At 31.9% G+C, this 23,987-nt stretch overlaps 2 protein-coding genes across 8 annotated transcripts in view; one reads left to right on the top strand and one right to left on the bottom strand.

Moving 5' to 3' along the window:
* The window catches only part of LOC118185626 (BTB/POZ domain-containing protein 17-like), a 45,117-nt gene extending 38,922 nt beyond the window's left edge, over positions 1-6,195 (top strand). For all 7 annotated transcript variants that reach the window (XM_035355514.2, XM_085811382.1, XM_035355517.2 and 4 more), the window contains exon 5: positions 3,524-6,195. In XM_035355514.2, the coding sequence (XP_035211405.1) occupies positions 3,524-4,328 (805 nt within the window). In that variant the 3' untranslated portion in view covers positions 4,329-6,195. The remainder of the gene's footprint in view (positions 1-3,523) is intronic.
* A 2,095-nt stretch (positions 6,196-8,290) lies between these two features.
* LOC146998628 (uncharacterized) overlaps positions 8,291-23,987 on the bottom strand; it is a 94,701-nt gene continuing 79,004 nt past the window's right edge. The window contains exon 3 of the mRNA XM_085811383.1: positions 8,291-8,725. The gene's annotated coding sequence lies outside the window, so the exon portion shown is untranslated. The remainder of the gene's footprint in view (positions 8,726-23,987) is intronic.

The raw sequence follows: 23,987 nt of genomic DNA, 5'->3' as shown, positions 1-23,987 counted from the left end.
CTTGTGGCTGCTCGAATGTATAAATATTTGAAAAACTTGCTTGCTGATTTAATTGAGGATGTTTATTTTTGGAGTGATTCTGAAATCGCTATTACTTGGATTAAAGGTTCGCCAAATAATTGGAAACCATTTATCGCCAATCGTGTTACAGAAATACAGGGTATATGCAACAAAAAATTGTGGAACCACTGCGAAGGAAAACAAATCCTTCCGATTTACTAACTCGAGGAATTAGTGCTCAGTGACTAGTTAAGAATGATCTGTGGTGGCATGGGCCACACTGATTACGTTTTCCTACTGAAAACTTTCCGAAACAAAAGAAATTACAACCAAATTCAGAATCGTTAGAGTTAAGAAAAAGTATTATTTTGATTGTATCTGTAATTAACAATGAATCCCCAATTTTGCATATAGAAAAATTCAGTTCTTTAGGAAAATTACTTCAAATTACTGCCTATGTATTTAGATTTATTGGGAGGCTTTGGAAAAGGTCTACAGAGAAGGGACCTTTAAGTGCTTTTGAGATTGAAGCAGCTGAACATTATTGGGTAAAAATTACTCAACGAGAATCGTATCAAGTGGAAATAATTAAGTTATCAAATAAAAAATCAATTCTCGATTCTTCCATCTACTCTCTTAATCCAAGGCTTGATGAGAAGGGAATTCTTCTGTTGAAAGGTCGCATTCGATTTGCAGACTGTCACGAGAATTTAAAACATCCTATTCTATTAACCTCTTAGTGCAAGTTTGCTGAGTTGATCATCATGGACTCGCATGAAAAGGTATTCCATTCTGGAGTTAATTCGACACTTACTCAGATCAGAGACAAATATTGGATCATTAAAGGAAGACAGCGTGTTAAGACTATCATCAGCAAATGCGTGATATGGAAACGATATAGTGCTGGTCCTTGGGTAGAGGATATCGCTCCACTTCCTCCAGACAGAATACAAGAATCGCCTCCATTTGCTGTGACCGGGTTGGACTTCGCCGGTCCATTTTTTACGAAAGACAGGCAAGGTAAAGTTTACATGCTGTTGTTAACGTGCGCGGTCACTCGTGCCTTACATATAGAGATAGTAACTGATCTCAGCAATGAAAGTTTTTTGCTAGCTTTCTGAAGATTTTTAGCTTGCCAAGACTGTGTACCACCGTGTACTCTAATAATGCCAACACTTTTAAAAGAGCTGACAAAGAACTAAAACATATTTTCAAAACTTTGAGTGACTCATCTGTGAAAGAATTATTTTCTGCTAGAGGCATAAATTGGAAATTTATTATTGAGAGGGTCCATGGTGGGGAGGGTTTTGGTAGCTTATGGTACGAACCACAAAATCCAGCTTACAAAAAATTATTGGTCGATCATCCCTTACTGTGAAAGAGCTTGAAACAGTGCTCATTGAAATCGAGGCAATGATTAATTGTAGACCAATTACCTACGTGTTTATCGATCCCAATGAACCTTCTCCACTAACACTCTCTCTCATTTTCTGGTTGGTAGACGGTTACTATCTCTGCCTGCTAATAAAACAACATCAAATTATTTGATTGGATCAAGAACTTCAATTATTAAATGATATAAATACCATCAAGATATTTTAAATCACTTTTGGAAGCATTGGAGATCAGAGTATCTTTTTAATCTGAGATCTGCCAATATTTTACCTCCACACTCTAGCGCATCTCAGTTTAAAATCAACGATATTGTCTTGATTCATGACGATAAACATCCCAGAAATCTCTGGACAATAGGTAAAATTTTGGAGTTAATGCCAGGCAGAGATGGTAAAATAAGATCTTGCATAATTAAAACACCTACTGGTACCTTAAAAAGGCCTATACAATTGTTATATAATATGGAACTTAACTAATGTTTACATTTTGTATTTTTAGGTTTGATTCTCCTGACCTCGCAGATAGGTATCATTTAATGTTTTGTAAAAATTATATGCTTATAGTTATGTATGCATGTTTGTTATATTTAACCATTTCTCTAGGATTGATTGTTGAAATATTAATTGAATATTCTAGAATATATTATTGAAAGATGAACTCTCCACCGAGTTCAGGTGGGGAGTGTTGTGTAATTTGAAGGAAAAGGCTAGAGGGCGCTGTTGCTCGCATATTTGAGAAAGAGAATAAAGTTTGTTCATGTTGAAGGCGGCGGCCTAAGAATACACTCTGTATATAGTAATTAAAATATTGTTAAAAATGTAAAAGTGTTAAAATTAGTGAACTCACTGAACCACCATTATCTGATTTGGAAATGCACAAATTATTAGAGTCCTTAATGTTTTCATGAAAATGATGAGAGTGAGGTTAGAGAACAATGAGACATTGTCTGCTTGTATGTATTCAATGTAATTTAAGCGACTCATAACAGAAATTTAAACAGAAAATAAAGTGGTTTAAATTGTACACATTGTAAATTATTAATGTAGCATGATACCAGATGGCTTATTTTGACAAATGAAAAACATGTAGAATGCATTTCTGTTAATGTTTTTGTTCTGTGCTGTGAAGTGAAAAAGTGTTTCAGTATTGCATAAGTATTTTTAAATTGTTAGTTTTCATTAGATGTTTATTTATTTAATTATTTTTATTATATCTTCTTTTTAAAATTGTTAAGTAAATATAAAATTTTTACTAACTAATAAGTGTAATATTTTTATCATTAAAAGTACTTTTTTTTCATTACAATGGAAATCCAGAATATTCTGGATTTCTTCACTAGAAGAGAATGACTGTTTTTTATATCTTAGTGTTTTAAATAAAGAATGTTAAAAAATAGACAGTGAAGTATTACAACATTTGCATGATTTGGATTTGCAATTTTGGCCAATATTTCAAACAGTGCCAGGAAGACAATTCTTGGATTTAAAATATTTTCACGATAACTAAGTCGAAAGATATCAGCACAGGTGGTTTTGAAAAATTAATTGATTTGACAACTGAATCCGGTAAAAAACAATTTGAATAAGTTTGTTAGAAGAACATTTGAACTTATCAAAGTGAGTACTCATATTTTATTTCCTTTTGCAACAATTTATTTTGTGAGGCAGGTTTTTCATATTACATTGCTACAAAATCAAAATATAGAAACTGATCTGATGCTACATCTGATGTAAGAATTCAGGTTTATAACATTGTGTCTGACATTAAAAGAATTCGTAATACAAAGACTTGTATACATCAAAGTCTAAATATTTATTTTGTTTATTTAATATATTTATGTTATCAGTTTTTATAATTAAAAACCTGAACTTACTTTAGTGTCCCTTAAAAATTTTAGAACTTAAAAAGTGTTACATGATGAGAAAAGTTTGGGAAACTATTGCTTAGAGAATGTGATATGTTTAGTATACTATGTATTTTCTTGAGCATATTTTTCTGATATATTATGTATGCATGTAGAACTATTTACAGTTAACAATGTCTTAGTTGATCACCTAAGTATAAATTTTTAAATTAGGTAATGCATATCCTTTCATGCTACAATGATTTAAAAAATATTTCTTTTCAGTTGTGTTGCAAAATGGCTTGCAATTCAAGAGCAAAAATTAAAAAACATGCATGGAGAGAATGAAGCTCAGTATCATTTTAGTAATCTTGTGACAGATGTCATGTCGCATGTCAGATTTCCTATGATGTCACCAAGACAGTTGGCAAGTCTGCTCATACATTCATTGACTAGTCGATTTAAAGATTTTTTCATTGAAAGAATGGCTCTGGCTATGGCTTTTCATTCCAACAAAAGTGATGAACGAGTGCTCTCTGTCCTTCAAAATGAAGATGGTTGTCTATTATTCACACCCCGACTGTACACTGCAGAGAAATGGAGTGCATCATTGTGCATTGAAAATTTTCCTTCATTGCCTATATATGGAGTGAGAACCTTAGTTTTTACCACCCCTGCAAGCTTTGCAGAATGTCACTCAAATCATTCTTTTGAATGGACTGTCGATATATATCCTAAAGGTGTATGGTTTAAAAAGTTTTATCTAATTGTATGGCAAGGAACTTTAGAAGTTCCAGAATCTGTGTCAAAAACTGTAAGACTCTCTTTAACTCAAAAAGATCCAGATGATATTGCCCGTGTTTCAGTTGGAATATTGATATGTGGAAAACAGGATGGGCTGGAACATGTTCGAAGAGTGGTTCAAAAGAATTTTGTATTCTCTGATGAAGAACGAATGTTAAACATAAATGATCTGATTCCATATGAAGATCTCAATGATTTGCGAGCTGGTCGGTCACCGTATTTAATAGGATCCAATTCAGATTGTTTGAAATTGCATGTTGTTATTACACCTTTGTGCAATTTTTAATCTGGAGCTTCTTCTTAACAGCTTTTCTATTTTCGTCTGCTATGTTTCTGTGAGTTTTTCGTAAACAATTAAACCTTAAGCATTTCATGTTTTATCAAGTTGGTTTAAGAAAATATTTGCATTCTAATGCAGTGCAGATCAGTTTCTGAATAATTATGCGAATTCAGATTTGTAACAGTCTTCTTGTTTTAAGAAGATTGTACTTTGAATAAATGCTTGTTTCTTTCTTATGCTTTAAACAAAGAACTGGCACATTTCATGAGCAGTATAACAGTTTATATGTGAATGAAATTGTATAAAATTAATCTCATAATTGTATAAACAATTACATTTTTAAATATAAAAAATTAGAAGATTTTTCTAATTACACAAAATAATAGATTATAAAAATTTATATTGAATATTTTTAATGAAGCAGAAGATGAAAATTTATGATAAAGCATGTAAAAAATGTCCTTATCGTGCAGGAATATCCATATTAATAAAGCTCAAGATCATTCTTAGATTTTCTGTAATGAAAAGTGAACGATAAAAATAATGAGTCTATTCTGTTAAATTGTTTAATAAGAATAAGAGAATTCTGCATTTATATTACCATGTTTTAGTAGGGAATGGTCAAACTTTTTCTTTTTAAAAAAATCTTGTCAGGAAAGAATTTAATGTGCAGTTTTATTATATGTCCTATAGGTTTAGTCTGAATAAATATGTTATTTATGTAAGGGAGATAATTTGTCTTGAAAACAGGGCATACAGGAATTTAGGAAATTTTTGGAAGGAAATCATTTTTTATGCATATATAATCTTGAAAATGGATAAGTGTAATAACCCAGGAAGGTGGTTTTTTTTTTTTTTTTTTTTTTTTCATTTTTATTCTTTATATAATTCTTTTCCTCAGAAGTCTGGTTTTAGGCATGCTTTTGTTTAAGTGTGCAGAAAACTTAGTTGCAGATGTTGGAAAGGAAGGCATTATACATGTCTTGAATTTTCGTTAATATTCAAGTTATGTGCTTCTTTAACTAATTTTTAAACAGAAATAAATGGATGTGCTATTGCTTTATATTGTTTATTCCAAAGAAAAATTGTTTGTGGTATTTGTAGCAAGCTTATGAGTTAAGCTTCAAATGTTTGTCTCATTGTAGTGATTATAGAAGTCTTTCTTAAACATTTCTTGGATTTTATTATTGCTGCCTAGCCATTATGTTAAAGATAAAATGATTTTATAGTTCAGGAAATGTAATTTGTTGTGTGAAATGAAGATCAAAATGTTTTTTATTTAGTTAAAATTAATTAAATGAAATATTTTGTCCATGTTAAGAAGTTAATAAAATTTTTATGTTTTGTATTTTTGTGGGGCCTTCCAACTTTATTAACTTACGTATTTGAGGCGCCAATGTGTTTGTTCTTTGTTGCATTATAATTCTGTGTATTCATTGTGATAGGTATTGCATATGGATGTTTCAATTATTATTAATACAGTACTGAAAGTATGGCCTTTTTATACTTTGTATAAAATTGTGGTGAAGTTTTTGCTATTGATGTTTATGTGTAATATATCTTAAAGACTTCTATGTATTTATATTTTTATTGCCTTTTTTATATTTTCTACAATAAACAAAAATGTTATCTTTGAGTTATGCTGTAGACTGATTGATGAGAAAAACACTATTGTTCTGTTAAAAGTCATTGTTAAATATGTAAAAGATTTATTTTCTGTTTTGTACTTAAAATTATATAAAGTATCCAGAAGTATTCTAGAGGATATAAGATTTTCAGATATTTTACAGTTTATCGTTTTGTAATATTTATTCCCTTTAGCATGGAGAAATTTAATTTTTATTTGCTTGTAAATAAAATACATTTTCTTCAAGTTTTGAGATATTCTGTTTTTATAATTCTAATCATTTCTTATTTAAATGTACAAGAAGTGCATTTCTTAATTTTTATTTCTTTATTTTTTGACAAATTACATAAGTTTTATTTTGTCCATGTGTTCTTCTGTAGATAGTCCAAAGAAGCTACTTAATGTGGAGTCAATTTTTGTGTACTAATTATATATTATCTTAAATAGCGATTCTAAGTAAGTATTTCCTATTATATAGCCTCTCAAAATAAGCAAAATGTTTATGAAATGATTTCGAAAAGATAGATAAAACTACTTTGTAAATGCAAAATTTAATTTTTTGCATAACTAATATTTATTTGGCATAAAAGAGCAAAAAGTATAATTAATAAAAGGTTCATTATACTTTAATGAATTAATCTTCTGAACAGTCAGGCCACTTTTATGTAGTAATGCTATTTGTCAAATTGAATATATTGCTTCATTATTTCAAATGTATTTAAATTTTCCTTTAGTATTTTAGAATTATCCTAATGATTAATTAGTCTTAATTATCTTAAAGGAAATGAAAAGAGAGTCAAGTAAATAATTGTACAAATATAGCTAATAAGTAATGTTCAAAGACACCTCTTCATAAGGAGATCAGAGAAGCCTATTGCTGAGAAAGTTAAATATGAAAAGTTGTATACATTTACATGCAAAACTTACAAAAATCAGTCATTTAATTTAATTTTATAGTAGTAGATACTTACTGCTAAACTCCTGTGTAAGCAGTTGGCTGTATTGTTTTCCTGTTTTTTTCCTTTTGGATGTAATCCCTTATGGTAGCACTCTGGTGATGAAATAGTTAAATGACTGATGATTGGCCATTCCTAGCAAAGGCTTAATGAGCAAATGTCTAGCAGTTTGGATGGGGGGAATGCAAAAAATAATAGATATATGCAAAATTTAAATTTTTTAGAGTTCATAAATATTTTAGTGTGGTTTTAACCTATATGAACTCTCATAGTACAGCTCATGCCTTTTCTTCCAAAGTCTGAATGAAAAAGTATTCAGACTCTTTGAGGGATTTTCTGCATTAAAAATACTCGTAAATTTTGTTCTGTTATAACTAAGAATTTTTCCTATAAAATTATAATTTTCTGTGCTTAAATACTTAATAGCTTAATGAACATTAAGCGCTTAAGTGCAGAAAATTAATTCTTTGGGACATTTTGCTTTATGAGAGTCATATATAAAAAAAAATGATTTTGCATTTGATAAACTCTTCTATTCTTAGCATAGAAATAGCACTCATAAAGTTTTTGAACTTTGTATTTGGAAGCATGTGTCAAAGATCAATATTAAAAAAAAAAAAAAAAAAAAAAAAAAAAAAAAAAAAAAAAAACTGTAAAGGCCTTTTTTGAACACCCTACACTGAGATAGCATTAAACATTATGTGTGGTTTTGGAATATTTGAATATCCACAATAAATTTTAAAGCATTTTGCCAGCTGGGCTAGATGCATTATTATACTAGGTGGTAGTTTTACGTATATTTTAGAAATTTTAGTATATCTAACTTTATAAAGACTGTGGCTATGTTTTTCAAATGCTCCACTGAATTGTACTTTTTTTTTTTTTTTTTAGATGGTATGGTATTCTTAGATTTTTATGACAAATTTTAAACTAACATGTAGATTAAAAATATCCTACATTTGCCTCATTATATGTTACATATGTATGTACAACTTGCAAGTTTTGTAGGAAGAGATATAGTGCTTTCTATATCCAGATTGATTTGGGTTATGTGATTAAGGCAAAGCCTTGAGAGCTATCTGCTTAAGGGGAGGGATGCCTTTGTGGAGGACTTTCTAAGGGAAACTGGCGTGTATACATGTAACGCATGGGGAAAACCACGAAAACGCTCATGCAGCCAGCCTGTTCACGGGATTTGAACCTCAGACCGAACTACTACTGATCAGCGACTTTACCACTCGGTATCTGGTAGGCCTCTTTCTGTGTCCAGAAATATATACACAACACTGCAGTAGTAAAAAACTAGCAAATTAAGTTTTTGAAGTAAGAAATATGTAATAGAATCTTTGCATTTACACATTTTTTGTAATGGAAGGCATTATACATGGTGAAAAGCATCTTATTAACACATCATATCAAGATTAGTTCACAGTACAGATTAGTCATGTCAAGACTAGTAAGCATTTAGTTCATATCTGTTGTAATATCTACATGCCAATCACTTAATAAAACCTGATTCAGCACACACTTTTAAAAGAATACTAAATGGCTTTCTGCTGAGCTGTTACAACAATCTCTTTCTAAGCTACAAGTTCACTCACTATTTGAACTCAACCTCATTTGCATTCTGGTAATGGTTGATGGAAAACGTAAAAGGTACAGGGAAGAATTGTATACTGTAGTTTAGATTTAAAAAAAAATGACTTCTGTGATGTTAAAAGGAGCTCTGGAGTTCATCAGTTTAGTCCTGGAACTGCGTGCAGTTTTCAAGGCTGCTATAGATTTCATTACAAACAGGGAAGAAGAAACCTGTACTGTACCTGGAATTTAAGAATATTTAGTGGAAGTGCATTTTAAAAAACAAAAATATGCTATGCTATTAACATGTATAATTACTAAAAATAACTCGTACTTAATGTATTAGTGCAACCACCTCAATAAAAGTCACCAAATTTTTAGAGTGCAGAGAAATATGGCAATTATGCACATAATGTTTCTTCCGGCAACCACAAATATAACAATTAATGAGTTTTAACAAGCAACATCACCATTTTCCTATGCATTCTTTTTCTGGTATTTCAAAGTACTAACAGGTTTTATAGATAAATCATAATTTTATAAGTTTTTGTGTAGTTCACTCATGGTATTTCTCTATGATCGGGATTTTGTTATCGATTTTTAACCTACTTCCTGACAAACTATCGAGTTCAAATTCTGTACACGGACTATTTTTCGATGACAGTACAATGTAGTGAAGCTATTTTTTCAAAATTCGATTGAGGTAGTTTTAAAATTTAACATTTGAATGATTTTTAGCCCATATCTTTCACTATCGAATAGAGTGGGGGGAAAAATCTTTAAACTGAGACTTGTGTAAAAACTGTAACTTAATTTTTGAAATTAGCTGGATTTTTTGGACTATTTAATTAATTTATCAAGGGCGCACCACGCTTTTATTATTCGTTTATTGTTCGTGATATAAAATTGTACATGAACTCTGTTCAAGCCATATTTTGCTGAGGTTTTTCACTCAGCGTAGTGCGCCTATACTAGCAAAAAAGGCAAAAGAAATAATATCGCGAAGGGCGGCTGTTTTTTCACTGAGAAACTGTATCCATTTAAGTTATAGAATGTTATATCGTATCGTAAATGGAGAACCGGAAGATGTCTCAGCTGAATTTTTTGAAGATTCATGAATTTATCCAAAGTGTATGAATATCAACTAAAAATATTTTCAGTATTGATAAAACTAGTCTTTTCTTTCATCTCCTGACTTGAAAATGCCTAGCCTCTAAAGACGTTCAGTATCATGGATAAAATCTCTTCACTATTTTAGTCTAAGTCCTGATGAAATGGAGGGTGACACCTCTGCTCATAAGGATGTCACAGATAAGAAGTTATTTCAAAAGTGAGTATGGAATATAGCGAATAGAAAAGGCAGAATTGTTGGGGATACACACTGGAATGCAAAAAATAAGGACGAAGCATAGAAATTACCATAAAAGGGGAACAAGGCGAAGAACGGACCAGTCAAGAGAAAGACTTGGGACCAGTACAGTGGGACATCGGCATATATGGCCCACGATTTAGGAAGAACAGTGTCGGAAGGATATAAAGCACACGGACAGTGTATGCTTAGCAACACTGTGAAAACTGTTGCACGGTATACAATGATTTATCCTGCGTCTAGTTGCTACTATCATGTGATAAGGCCAACAAGTAATCCAGGAGACATCATCTGGATGACTTTATCCGAGGTCGCGCCATTGGGAAGCTGGAAGAAGGTCGAAGTGTGATGAGTGTGGTGGAAGAGTACGAGATCGCTTAAAGTAATTTTTCATGAACTTGGAGAATATTTCAAACGGCAGGAACAGCGTTCAGAGTTGGTCGTCCACGAGCAACAGCGCCAATGTTGGCCAGAAGGCTGCATAAATGTGGTTTATATGCACGACGACCAATACGGTGTGTGTCGTTAAAGCCATCGGAGACCTGGTTTCTGTGGTGCAAGGTACACAAGAACTGGGCATAAGTGATGTGGTTGAATGCTGTGTAGGAATGAGATCCGATTTAGTCTGACGAGCGATTCTAGACGTGCACAACTCTGGAGAGAAGGGAACACCTAATGGGCACTCTAGCATTATCGAAAGGGACCGTTTGGGAGGTGCTAGTGTTCTCATTTGGGGTGCATTTTAGCCGGAGTGACCTTCTCATTTCCCAAAGAGGTTAAGAATTACTATTGTTCGCTATTCGTGCCTCACATACATCTATTTAAAGGTACTTTGCGTCCGGGCTTTCTCTTCATGAACGGCAACGCTACAACTTATCGTACAGTAGCTGTCGTAGAACTCTTGCAGAGTGAAGATATTCAACATATTTTTATGTGACTAGCTGTCAGAAATGCTTCCGCAGCTCAAAAGGAGGCTACAGGAAGAATGGGAAGCGATGCCTCAACAGCTCTTTCACAACCTCAACAGCACACGTTGGAGTAATTCCTATATCAGTGATCCTAGCTCCTTCTAAAGACTGAATTTTCTTCAAGGCGCCTTTCAGATGGACGTTTCTATCTTCTCTCCAGTTGTGTTCGGAGCTACTTTATCAATAAAAGACTTTTCTATCCTTTTGAGTCTCTGTTTGAATTGGCCTATATTTTCACAACTTGGGGATCTTATAGTATGATTTGGGTCGATGTGGAACACTTTTGCACGACGATACGTTCCAAAAAAAAAAAATCATTTCGTCCTTGAAGTTTGCACACTAGTGTATCTGCAGAATGTCTCGATAAAATCATTAAGGGGCTACGGTTTTCTTGAGACAATAAGATATTAAGAAGAAAAATTCAAGGCATAAGAAGATAAGGTATTTATTTACTTTCTTTACTTATTTTATCTTTATGTATTTGTCTATTGCGTAAAATTTAGTACTTTTTTGTGTTATACCTTTTGTTTCTTCCGATTTATCAAATGAAAAACTTGAACTTGTTTGGAAATATGGATAATATTTTTACAAAATAAATGTAGGATGATAAAATTATGTAAAGAAATGGCACAGTGATGAAACTGTGAAAAGCTCTTTGTATGCTACCACTCTAAATTAAAATGAGAAAAGATATTAGATAATATATCTTTTTCATTTTATATACCTTTTTTTAAACGGCCCATTGAAAGATGTATTAATCGGTATTTTCTCTTTTAATATGGAATGTAGTTTTTAAGGCATCATCATGAATACTATGTCACAAAGTATTCCTTCGAAAGAAATACTTTTTAAATAAATAAAAAGCAATTGTGATTAAAAAATGCAGTATAAAATAAAAATTTTTTCAAAGAACGAAGAAACGAGACATTTTTTTCGCACGTTCAGAATGATAGGGTAAGCGAAAAGCTTGATGTAAATTCAGAAGTTCGCCAAGTGGACTCGGAAAATAGAAAAAGTGCGCCAAATTAAATTTTGGAATTACTCGGTACGTTTCTCACACCAAATTTTATAAAATTTAGTTTTTAGGCATAATTTGAGTCGTAGAATTATGATATGGAAAACTATTTGGCATATCATTTTAAATTTTCTGTGTGATTGAAATCCGATTTTATGTCAAAATACAAATATTAGAACAATGCTATATATAAGTCTAATAAATGTCCTAAGTGGCGCTTTCGAGACACCCAAGTTGAATTTTGTAAATCGGCCGAGTAGAGTGGGCTGTACAGAACTGTCTCCCCTTTTTCCGTTTTGAGTGGGTGTACACTGCTCAAAAAAAAAAGTGCTATATCTCCCGTTCTACTGGGCCGATTGACAAAAACTGCGTTTTTCATGTGTCGAAAGCGCGACTTAGGATATATATTGGATTTATATATAGCACTATTCTAACATAGGTATTTAGACACAAAATCGGACTTTTTCTGAAATAACATATCTTTTTTTTTTTTTTTTTTCCATATTTCGATTGTGCGACTCAAATTATGCCAGAATACTAAGTTTTGTAAAAATCGTACGAGTAGTTTTTAAAATATTAGCTCTCAAAATTTTAGCTCCTCAATGTTAATTGAATTTGGTAAATATTTATTAATCTCTCTTTTTTTTTTAATTAAACTTTTATTATTTTTCCTTTCACATTTCAAAATTTAGGTTCATTCCAAATAAAATTTACCCGTTTTTTGTGTTTTATTTTTTAAATTTCTATTTTTAAATAATTTTTCGAAAAAAAATTTAAATTATAACCTATAAAATTTTTACCATCATCTTAAAGTAGGTGTATTTTTAAGCATATCTGCAAAAAATTAGACTTTTTTTTATTCAAAATTTTCTAAGAAATACACGAATTTACATATTTTCGCGTTATATATTTGGCATCTTTTTTTTTTGGCGATAATAACGCCAAATGTGGTTTATGGATTTTTGTTACAGTGAATTGCCACAGCTATTTTTAACCTTAAATTTCAAGTAAAATTTTACGGAGAATTAATTACTACATGAAATTTTTTCCCTCAATGATGCGTAATAAATATTTATTAATACTATATGAAAAGCTATTTTTTTAATTATAGATGATATTTAAATTTTTAACTATTTTTTTCTAAATTTCTCTCTTTCTTCCTTTTTTATAAAAAATAAGAGTAAATTTTTACCTTCGGCGTTTTATCGTCTGCTACTTTACTTCGTTTAAATCGATTTGTCTAAAACTGAGAATTTTCGTTTGATGTTTATTTGAATTTTATGAAAATATTTTATGACATTAACTGCATAATGTATTTCTAAACAAGCTGTTGCTTATGAAGTGGCTGAAAGAGCGGCTGATACTATCATCTATATTTTTAAAGCACAATATATTTTTATAGAAACATAAGATTTAGAAAAATCATTTTTATAAAAGTCAAATTATGATATAAACATACAACCTTCTAGAAACTGAATTAATGGAAGTTCAATGGTTATGTAGAAATGATCTGCTGCTACTTAATGGCTGGATAAGTCAGCAGGTTCTGTGCACAAGTAAGAATAATTATATAAACGACACCCAACATTCTGGATTCAATTAACAACGAGCATACGATGTTTATTAAATGAATTTAAGAAGTTTTAAAACATAAAAAATCAACTCAGGTTTTATCTTAAAATGTATTTTTGTACGTAGCGTAGTTTCATTATATCCTTAAAATTCTAATTTAGAATGTAATTGTCAAGAACTGAATCCTAATCATCAGTAATATAATAAGTAATTATTACGGTTATTAATAAATCCTTCTTATAAAGTAATTTCAAATATTTCAAAAAACATTCTATCTGAATGCAAACATTTTTCTATGCAAATATTTTTAATTTTATATTAATCAAGATTGCACACGATATTATTTATTTACACTTCAATTCGTACCGCCAGCTCCAGTAGAAGTTACAAATCAATTATATTTAATCAAGGAATGCTCATCTAACTTTAGAAACAGCATACCGTAACAGCAATTCAATTATTGGCGCCGTATCTTTCATGTTACTCCCGATTGGCAAGCTACTCGTACATAATTTTTAATGAGTATTCGGGTTTTGCTAGTAACTTCGCTTGGAAATCGCGCTTAAACTAGGTTAGTTGGTTATTTGAACATAGAAAATGGAAGCTATTTGATTAAGATGCTTTCATAGAGAACCTTTGTAAAAAGAACCTAGAAAGCCAACCACGCAGCGTGGGTTAGACTTGGCAACCAACAATTAGTATTTAACAATCTTCAAATGCTAAGCAACTGATGAGGCTCCAATTAAATCTCCAATTTAATATTTTATTTGTAAATATTTAAAATATTGTTGTATTCTTAGACACAAAAAGGAGAATTTAAGTTTTGTTAACTCGTTAGTAAACTACCAAGCTGAAGTGCAAATGAATATTCAATTTCTTTTGCAATAATTGTATTCACTTAATATTCTTGGAATATGAGCTAAAGAAGGAACGTTCTCGGAAGATTAAAGAAATGTTTAAATCCAGTGATATTAGGTTTGTCTAACAAGCTCAGGATCAAAACGATTCTGCAATTGCCCGAGTAGTTGACTTGTAAATGGCTGTGAATTAAGCAGATGACTTTTAATCTTACCTTATTCAGTCAGAAAACGTATTCCAAATGTTTTGTATTGCATGACAATGCATCATTTCATTATTCAATAACCAGTCGGAGAACCGTTTGTGTTCCGAAAATAAGTATGTGTACTCAATAGTCCTGCATGTTCTTCAAATTTGTCTTCTTGTGATTTTTTTTCTTTCCCAAAAACTAAAGTTGCCTCTCAAAGGAAAGTTTTTTGACATTGATGAGACAAAAAGAGTATGACATCTACTTTTAGAGGCATGTCAAAAACAGATCTTTACAAGCCTTCTCTTCTATTACATGTTGTGCAGTCAGACAAAAAGTTGCATCAGCGTAAATTCTATAATCTATTTTTATTACACTCTGATTACTTTATTAACATGCAGTGAATATTTACTAAATCTTTTACTTCAGCTTAAGTAATTCGGAATTGTTGTCGGAACTAGGACTTAGAAGATAAGTCAAATTGAATATTTCGATAATCTAATAAATTCAAGGTCGAAGTTTCTATATTTTAGTTTCGGAGGGAGGGAAAATGTTTTCAGTTTTGGTCCATTGTCCTAAGTATATTTGCTTCGATTGTTTATTTTTCCATAAAAGCGAAAATTTTACGCATGGTATACATATAACGCATAGCTTCAAATTAAAATTTAATAATATACAGAGTGTTTATAATTAAAGTTCCACATTGAAACAGTCATAAAAGGAAAACTACTGGATCAAATGTTATCAAACTTGGTAATCGTGTAAAGGAGGTCATGGGAATTTAATTTCCGAGAAAAAAAAGAAGTTCGAAACCTCACCACAAGGGGGAAATGGCGCTGTATGCAATATTGTTAAACGAAATATGGGTCGGAATCTAACTTAACCTTTTGTTACACGGGTTTAATATGTTGTATACCATTAAGAAACTTTGAAGTAGGCAAATTACCATTTAAAGGCGTTAAATTCGATAAAAGTCGAGTGCGCCATCCGTGTAAGTGAGAAATTCGTTCGTGAAAACCCCGAATTAGCGATTAGAAAATGTGAGATCGCAAATCACTCGCACACGTGCGTACAATCTGGAAATCGTTTTCTTACAGATCGCTAATTTGTAATTTTTAAAGCCTGAATTCGGCCCTAAAACATGAAGATACTGATTCAAAACGCTTTTAATCGATTTGGGCCAAAGAAATCCCTCATGTTATCTATCTAGTTCCATTGCATTCTCCTACTGCATTCAGTTGCAAAGCAGACATTCCATACCGTTTGGTGTTGAATGACAGCTAATTTTATAACTGAACCATTTTTCTCTGAAGAGCAGTCGACAGCTGGACCACTGTGATTGCAGCTCACTTAGAGTCAATGTTAAAATGCTTCGTGGCACATGAACTGCAGTTACGTGGCATTTTAGATACTACGATTTTTATGCAGGGCTGCGCCCCACCTCACGTGTGTCGCACAGTTACTTAGACAACGTCTTATAGGCCGGCACTTCCCCTCTTCCCACCAAACCTCAACCTCTGTGACTTTTGGCTATGGGGTTATCTCAAAAGCACTGTTTATGGTAATAATCCAAACAATTTGGCAGAAATGAAAAATGTGATACACTGACATGTCCGTAACATTCCTCTTGATATGCTAAGAGCTGCTGTTGAGAATGCAGTAACAGGATTTAACTTGCTTTCGGAAATTGCTGGACGCTACATTGAACATGCTTTGTAACACGTTTCGGAAACGATTAAACACATTTTAAACCGATGTTTTCATGTCTTATTTCATTTAACAATATTGCGTACAGTGCCATTTCATTTTTGGTGGTTAGTTTTGGAACCTTTTTTTTTTTTTTCTAAATTTTTTTTTTTTAATTTAATTTAATTTTTTTTTTTTTTTTTCCCCGGCGAAAAAAAAATTCCCATAACCTCCTTTACACGATTCCCAAGTTTGATAACATTTGGTCCGGTAGTTTTCCTTTTATGACCATTTCAAAGTGGAACGTTAATTATATCCACCATGTAAATTAAACTTTAAAAGTTTTACAGTTTGAGTTAAGTCCCAACTTTTAAAAATATATATAAAAATATAATCTTTTATATTGATTCTTTTAGAAAGAATGTTTTAAGAAGCTAATTTTTCTCTCGTGTTATAGATTGTATAAAAAACATGATCGTTAATATGATTTAGATTGTTTCAGCCGATATAAGAATCGGGTTACTCGGTCGTACAGAATAAACCCTGCTGAACTGATTTATTTCTTTGTCATTTAACAAAAATTTTTTAATTAAAATATTTATCCTTTGGACTTTGCTTTAAACTTTATTTATAGTTAAAACTTTATTTATAGAAAAGCTGTCTTCAGCTGAAACGCAATTCATGTAATTGATATTTTAAAAAAATTGACAAGAATGCAAAATTTTTGGAAGCCTAGCAATGGAAAAATTTTAGTTTTCTTGTGTGAGCACTGAAAATAACTGTAGAAGGAAAGTAGAAAATTAGGAAGAAAAGTAAGCAAAAATTTGTAAGGAAATTTGGCTGTCAGACATACCAAGATGGTTCAAAAAGTTGGATGCTGTTGAATATACTTTCAGGATACTTCAAAGAATTTAGGTGTTCAAAGAGAAAACACTTGAACGTGCACACCAGAAAATACCATCAATTGAGCCTGTGTTAACAGAAAAGACAAAAAAGATATCATTGCAGATTAAAGTGAAGAGCGACTGGTTTTAGACTATATGGTTGTATAAATTTAAATTACGTTATAGAACATCATATCGTATCATAAAAGGAGAATCCCATGATTTTCTCAGTCGAATTATTTGAAGATTCAGGAGTTTATCCAGTGATGTATGTGGATGTCACCTAAAGATGTTTTTTTTTTTTCTTTTTTTTTTTTTTCTTTCCCTAATGAAATAGCGGCCGAGCGGTAAAGTCGCTGAACACTTGTAGTTCGGTCCGAGGTTCGAATCTCGCGAACGGCCTGACTGCATGGGCGTTTTCGTGGTTTTCCCCATGTGTAACGTGTATACGAGCCAGTTTCCCTTAGAAAGTCCTCCACGAAGGCATCCTTTCCCTTAGGCAGGTAGCGTTAGTGTGCTTTGTCATAATTAAATAAACCAAAACCTCTTGATGAAACCAGTCTCCTTTCATCTCATACCTTCAAAATGTTTAGCCTCTAAAAACTGATAAAGGCTCTGACCAAATACTGATGAAATGGATTGAATTGGATTAATAAGTTACGGCAAAGCAGAGCTATCTGCCTAAAAGGAAGGATGCCTTCGTGAAGAACTTTCTAAGGAAAACCAACTGGCATACACATTACACATGATAAAATCCACGAAAACGCCCATGCAACTAGCCCGTTCACCGGGATTCGAACCCCGGAGTGAATTGTTTTAAATAGCGTCGCAATGCTGCGCGAAAACTTCATAGAAAAGTTTAGTAGCTAAACTGATATGAAGAAGAGTGACGGCATGAAACAAAGATATGAAGCATGTTATTGTTTGGATGATGAGTTCTTTTCTATGGAAACTTCAGGTAACTTTCTTCATGAAACATCTTCTTTTATCTTTTTAAAATTTTTTTTAGCGCTAGCCTAACTCTGATTGACCCACAGTTGCCCAATATGCCTGATGTTGTTGTCCACTTAAAATGCTTCTAAAGAGTGGCATGACATTCTAACTGAAAAGGCTTTTGCTGTCACTTGCTGCTGCATTATCATAAAACTTCTAATAATAATGAAATTAATAAATGAATAATTAACAAGAAAAAAGAAATTCAAAGCAACGGACCTTTTGAATCTCAAGAGGAAAATGTAGCTCTTGTAACTTCATTCGAAGATTTCTTGGAAATAGGGAACTGTAATTTCCGGAATAATAATTTCTGCCTTTAACAGATACCGAAATTATGGCAGATAAAAACGCTAAACGACCATGGTTGAAGATTTTATTATATTTTTAGACGAGTTTGCTTTGAACTACAACAAAATAGAAGTAGCTAATATCTACCCTACATGCTTAAAACTAAATAAAACAAATACAGAACAGCATAATGTAGTCTACCTTGATTTACATATTATTGATTACAATTTTATAAAAGTTTACGACAAAAGAAGAGAATTTAATTTTTCCACACTAAAATTAACTAACTGGAATTCAAATATTTCCAAAAGAGTCATCCTTAACACAATTTATTCACAGCTACTCAAAATAAAAAGAATCTGCAATACTGCAAAACACTTACAAGAAGAAATACTATACTTCGTAACTATTTTGAAAAGTAACCTAATTCCTCATAAAATAATTAAAAATACCTTAAAAAAAGCTGGCATTAGCCTTACCTATTTTTAGATTTTTTTGAATTAGATAGTGATATTTTATGCTTAAAGCCCAAGGGACGGTATAAGGTGGATGGCTGATTCAGAGAATCTAATGTAAAAAATGTACAGATTTTTATTTCATCTGTTGTTAAAAATAAGTGACCTAAATCATTCCAATGGCCAATATGTATTTTCTGATATGACACTACACATTTGCCATCTGTATGTTCTGTTACTTTTAATGCAGCTGGGCAATATGCATTTAGTTTATTGCTACCAAGGATTTTTAAGTGACGCAAACCTTTACTTTCTGATATAAAATTTCCTAAACAGTGGCATTACACCATGTATATTAAATATGCTTACTCCATAAGAAATTTTGACTTCGCATTATTTTCAATTTCTGCCTTCCATGCCAAAAAATCATCAAATGAATTAAATTCTAGCTCAGTATGATTCAAATCAACATCATGAACATTATTGAAATGAAATATTATTTCTCGCATTTTAAAATTAGCATAACATACAGGACACACATAATTACCTGGTAGAAGTATGAATTTTATTTTGATGATATTTCCAATTTTTTAGGTCACTAAATTTCAGATGGCAGTCTTCACATTTGTAGCTTGGTGATCGACCACTTTTTAAAGAATCAATAATGTAGTATTATTAGAGTGTAATGTGTTGGTATGGCGTTTCAAACTGCACTTATTTTGGTACGTTTTTAAGCAATCACAGCATACAAATTTACTCTCAGCCACACTAAAATTATTTGCACAATCAACCATACTATTAGAACTTAGTTTTCAGGGACTCAATTAATGTAGTATTATTGTAATGAAATTTATATGCATCGCGTTTCAAATTGTATCTATAGTTGAAAGTTTTAAGCAATCACGGCAAACAAAATCACTCTCAGCTATACTAAAATCATTTGCACAATGAACCATATCACTCACAACACAATCATAATTATCACACATACCACAATTGGAATTATCGCACACGGTTACTCCTTCCTGATTTTGATTCGATTTAGAATCAAAAATACCTTCTGACCAAACAGAAGTACTTGGCCCTGAAATGGGCAGTTTTACTTGATTTTGTGCAGAAGATATAATAATCGAAGCAAAATAAAAAAAAGAGAACTGCATCAGCGAATACACGCTACCACAGCAGTCAAAGAGCAGAGTAAATAGTAAATACGAGGCGCCTTCAGGAAAATGACGACATGCGCAGTAATCTGCGCAGATGTTCAGAGAGGAACCAGGAGGAAACTAGCGTCTGAGTCTAGTCTAGTCTGTGCGACTTGTAGTTCGCACTTCTATAAGGAGGTGTTGACTATAGCCGAAATGTCGCGCGGCTGCGCAACTTGTCCGGCTCTTGAAATTAAGCCCAAGGGGCACATGAAGTTGCAGTTTCTTGACAAATTTAGAGAGGTCAAAGGTGAAGCGTCTGAGGGGCTAGACGCTTGTGTTTACTCCAAGCAGCTCGGCGTGGTCAAAGCCGATTTTTTTAAAATGCCGTGCGTTTAAAACGTTACAAACTGGGTGCGCATTACTGAGTGTAAATTAATTTCTTTTGTTAGTTTTTCTGAAATAGTTTTCTTTTTAATTGGTATACATATTTACTTGTTCAGATGTTTTATTATAAATCTTTACACAAAGGAAGAATTCATGATTTATACATCTACAGATCATCGCCCAAAGCTATTAGAGATACAGATATCAAAACTTAGGAGCTTATTCCTTTTGTACCGAAGATGTCATTTAAGAAGCGATTTTTTAAGATTCGGTGGGCAAAACGTGTTTTTATGCTTTTTCATATAAGGAAGAAACAGATGTACATAAGGTTATTGCTTTAAAATGTATGGAATATGAATACCTAAAAACCAATTTCAAACGTTTTCAAAATTGGGCCCCGAAGGGGGGGGAAACGTGTTCTTCACATATTCCTTCACACATCAGATATCCATAAGACAAACTTATGAATTATTGCTGTAAAATGTAAGGAATACGAATAAATGCTGACATCAACATGTGTGGGGAGGGGGACTGATTGGCATAAAATGCAAGTTTATATAATGTACAAGTAAGCCTTATTACACACCAGGTATATAAAGCTAGTTAGTATAAAAAAAAACTTAAGGTTTCTATTATTTAATGTTATTAATAATTAAAACCTAAAATCAAAATGTAGCAGCATGTGGCAATTCAAAAAACTGTGATGAGATTGTTACAATGTTCAGTTAATTTTAAACAATTCTACACATAATAAAATGGCCAGTGCACAACATGTGAATGTACATGGGGTTGAATAATTAGAAAATAAAAAACTTGACAAATATTAAATAGCAAGTATTAAATAGTAGAAAATATTGCTTACTGTTCAAATTTGGGATTGACTCAGTTTCTCCAAAATATATTTATCTACATTAAAACGTTTGGTAATAATCTATTGACTGAATAGTATAAAAGTCAATGAATGATTGATTATATGGACAATATTTGGTATTGTTGAACTTGAGGGGGGGGGAAGGAAGACAGTAATGCAAGGAGGATGAACAAAAATAGACTTACTCATTAATCGCAGAATACATCAGCCTATCACGAAGACCTGAGATAAAGGTTGTTCCATGTTCTGACCTTCTACATCTGTTCCTGATCATTTTAAGGATCAGAGTTGGAATTATCTTATTATTAAAGAGAAGTTCTGAAGAATGAGAGAGAGAGAGAATATTATATAAATAAGAAAAAAAAATATCATCTGACACATATAAAACACATACAGGCATTCATTATTTGATGTTCAGATTTTGAGCGTGAAGGTGCATTTGCCCCTCGCTCCCTATTTTAACTTCTCTAATTTTTCTTGTCCTTTTTGCTTGATCAGATAGCCTGGCTCAGTAAAAGTAGGCGGCCAGTGCAACATTGATTAAAAATCCAGTTATAACCACGCGCAGTGCTGATAAGGACCACGTGTTTCTGAGACTCCTTCTCCTTTATTTTCTTCTTTCTAGGTATTTCTTTCTCCTGATGATGAGGGACCTTTAGCTGCCCTCGAAATCAATTGAGTGTTTCACTATACTTACGCTAAACACAAGGTTGTTTTTACGATTTTGATTCACTTACAGGCAGTTGAAAGAAGATATTTTAGATCATAAAAATGGACAAAAGGAATTGTGAATAGGTACTAATGACTATTGTTAAAATACAGTGGCTCCCAAAAGTGTTAGTACACTTATGAATTTCATTGAAATAGGGCTCTATCCATTAATCAAAAGTAAACTTTCTGAATGAGACTTTAATAATAAGATTTATAATCTATTTGTAACAAGATTACATGAAATATTTTTTAAATATAGCAAAAATTCATTTTTAAGAAATTAATAATAAAAAAATGACAAACATTTTATCTCACAAAAGTCTTCGTATACTTCAAAAAAAAAATCTTGACATATTAGTAAATATTTTCATTTTTCGTTAAATTAATATTAGTAGAATATCCTTTAGCATCCACAACAGCTTTTAAACATCTGGGAATAGATTTTACTAGTTTTTTTTTTTTTTTTTTTTTTTTTGTAATTTCTGTATCAATGTTCACCCATTCTTTCCATCATGGCTGTTTTGAGTTCGCTTTTCGTTTTGATATTGTGATTTCGTATTCTAACCTCCAGTTCTTTCCAAATGTGTTCTATCTGGCGACTGAGGTGGTGTTTTCAAAACCTGTGGACAATTATAGAGATACTACTGGCAAACATTGAGAGCCGTATACTTAGGATCTTTATCATGATTAAAAATAAACTTGTTTCCAATACCCAAATTTTGGGCAAATAATTTTAAATTGTCTCTTAAATATTTAAATAAAAAGAATGATTCATTATGCCATCAATAAATACCAAATTACCTAGTCCTGATGCTGTCATGCCCCCCCCCCCACAAGAACACCTCCACCGCCATGCTTAACTGTTCCAACTAAGTTCTTAGAATGAAGTTCCTCATTTTTTCTTCTCCATACAGTTATTCGACCATCGGAACCAAAAATGTTAAATTTGCTTTCGTCAGCAAATAGGACATTATTCCAGTACGTTTCGGATGTATTTATCATTGATTTTTGCGAATGCTTTCTGTTTGCCTAAGCTTTCTGTTTTTCTCACTAACAAAATTATTTTTACGGGCAGAACGCCCATGTAATCCAGTTTGTCTGAGAACTCGTTGAACAGTTTCAGGTGAAATCGAAGTAGAAAACTTTGCATTAAATTCTGCAGAAACTTTTACAGAACTCGAAACTTTTACAGGTTTTTTACAAATTTTCTAATAATAAATCTCTCATCACGTTTAGTTAACTTTCTCGGTCGACTTTTTCTTACCTTGTTTTCAATCCAATTTTCTTCTTTAAAGCGTTTTATCACATACTGCACTGTAGAATGGGGTAAATTAACTAATTTATTGATATTGCAAATTTATTTACCACTACTATGGTGAAAAATGATCAATTTTCGAATGCTGTAATTTCTTTACGACTGCGACCCATTTTTCAATAATAAATAGAATATTATGAAGTAAACAGTAAACAATTAAAGCAAACGATTTTTTAAATGCCACCAGAATGTAAAAATTAAAAAAAAGCAACTGATTATTCTAATTTTGATTTTATCCAAAAATATTTCAGTGTGACTTTTGTGAGATAAAATATTTATCATTTTTTGATTATTAATTTCTTAAAAATAAAGTTTCGTCAAACAAACATCACATTGTTTGTCAGATTTTAATGAAGCTACTAATTCTAAACATGTTTGTTATAGTTCATTCGGCTAATCTTTGGAATATGGTAACAGGTAGTTTGGCGACATTTTGGTAAGGCGATAAAAGTTACTAGCTAGGACTTTAGCAGTGTACATGGATAAAGTCAAGAGTGTGCGCAATGCCATTTTTGTGCAATTCTGGGATTTTTTTTTTAAAATAGGTCGACGTGTACATGGATGATACCGTGTATGTGCAGTTCTTAAAAACGCGGCAAGCAGTGGGCGATTCTGCACTTTCTCTCAATTTCGCACCTAATCTTCGTCATGATTAAACATTTTTGTTCCATAAAAGTTCTAGTATAAGCGTAATTCGGCTAGCAGATTGTTGAAAAAAATGTTGAGTTTAAAAGAAAAAAAAAAAAAAAAAAAAAAAAAAAGGCCTTTACTTCGTGAAAACAAAATGGCGTCCAAAACAAAAC

Source organism: Stegodyphus dumicola, chromosome 2 (genome assembly GCF_044657685.1).
Source record: "Stegodyphus dumicola isolate Sdum_Otavi_A_Nest chromosome 2, ASM4465768v1".
NCBI lineage: Eukaryota > Metazoa > Arthropoda > Arachnida > Araneae > Eresidae > Stegodyphus > Stegodyphus dumicola.
Note: the sequence above shows the minus strand (reverse complement) of the source record. Positions and strands in the feature narration are given on the sequence as shown.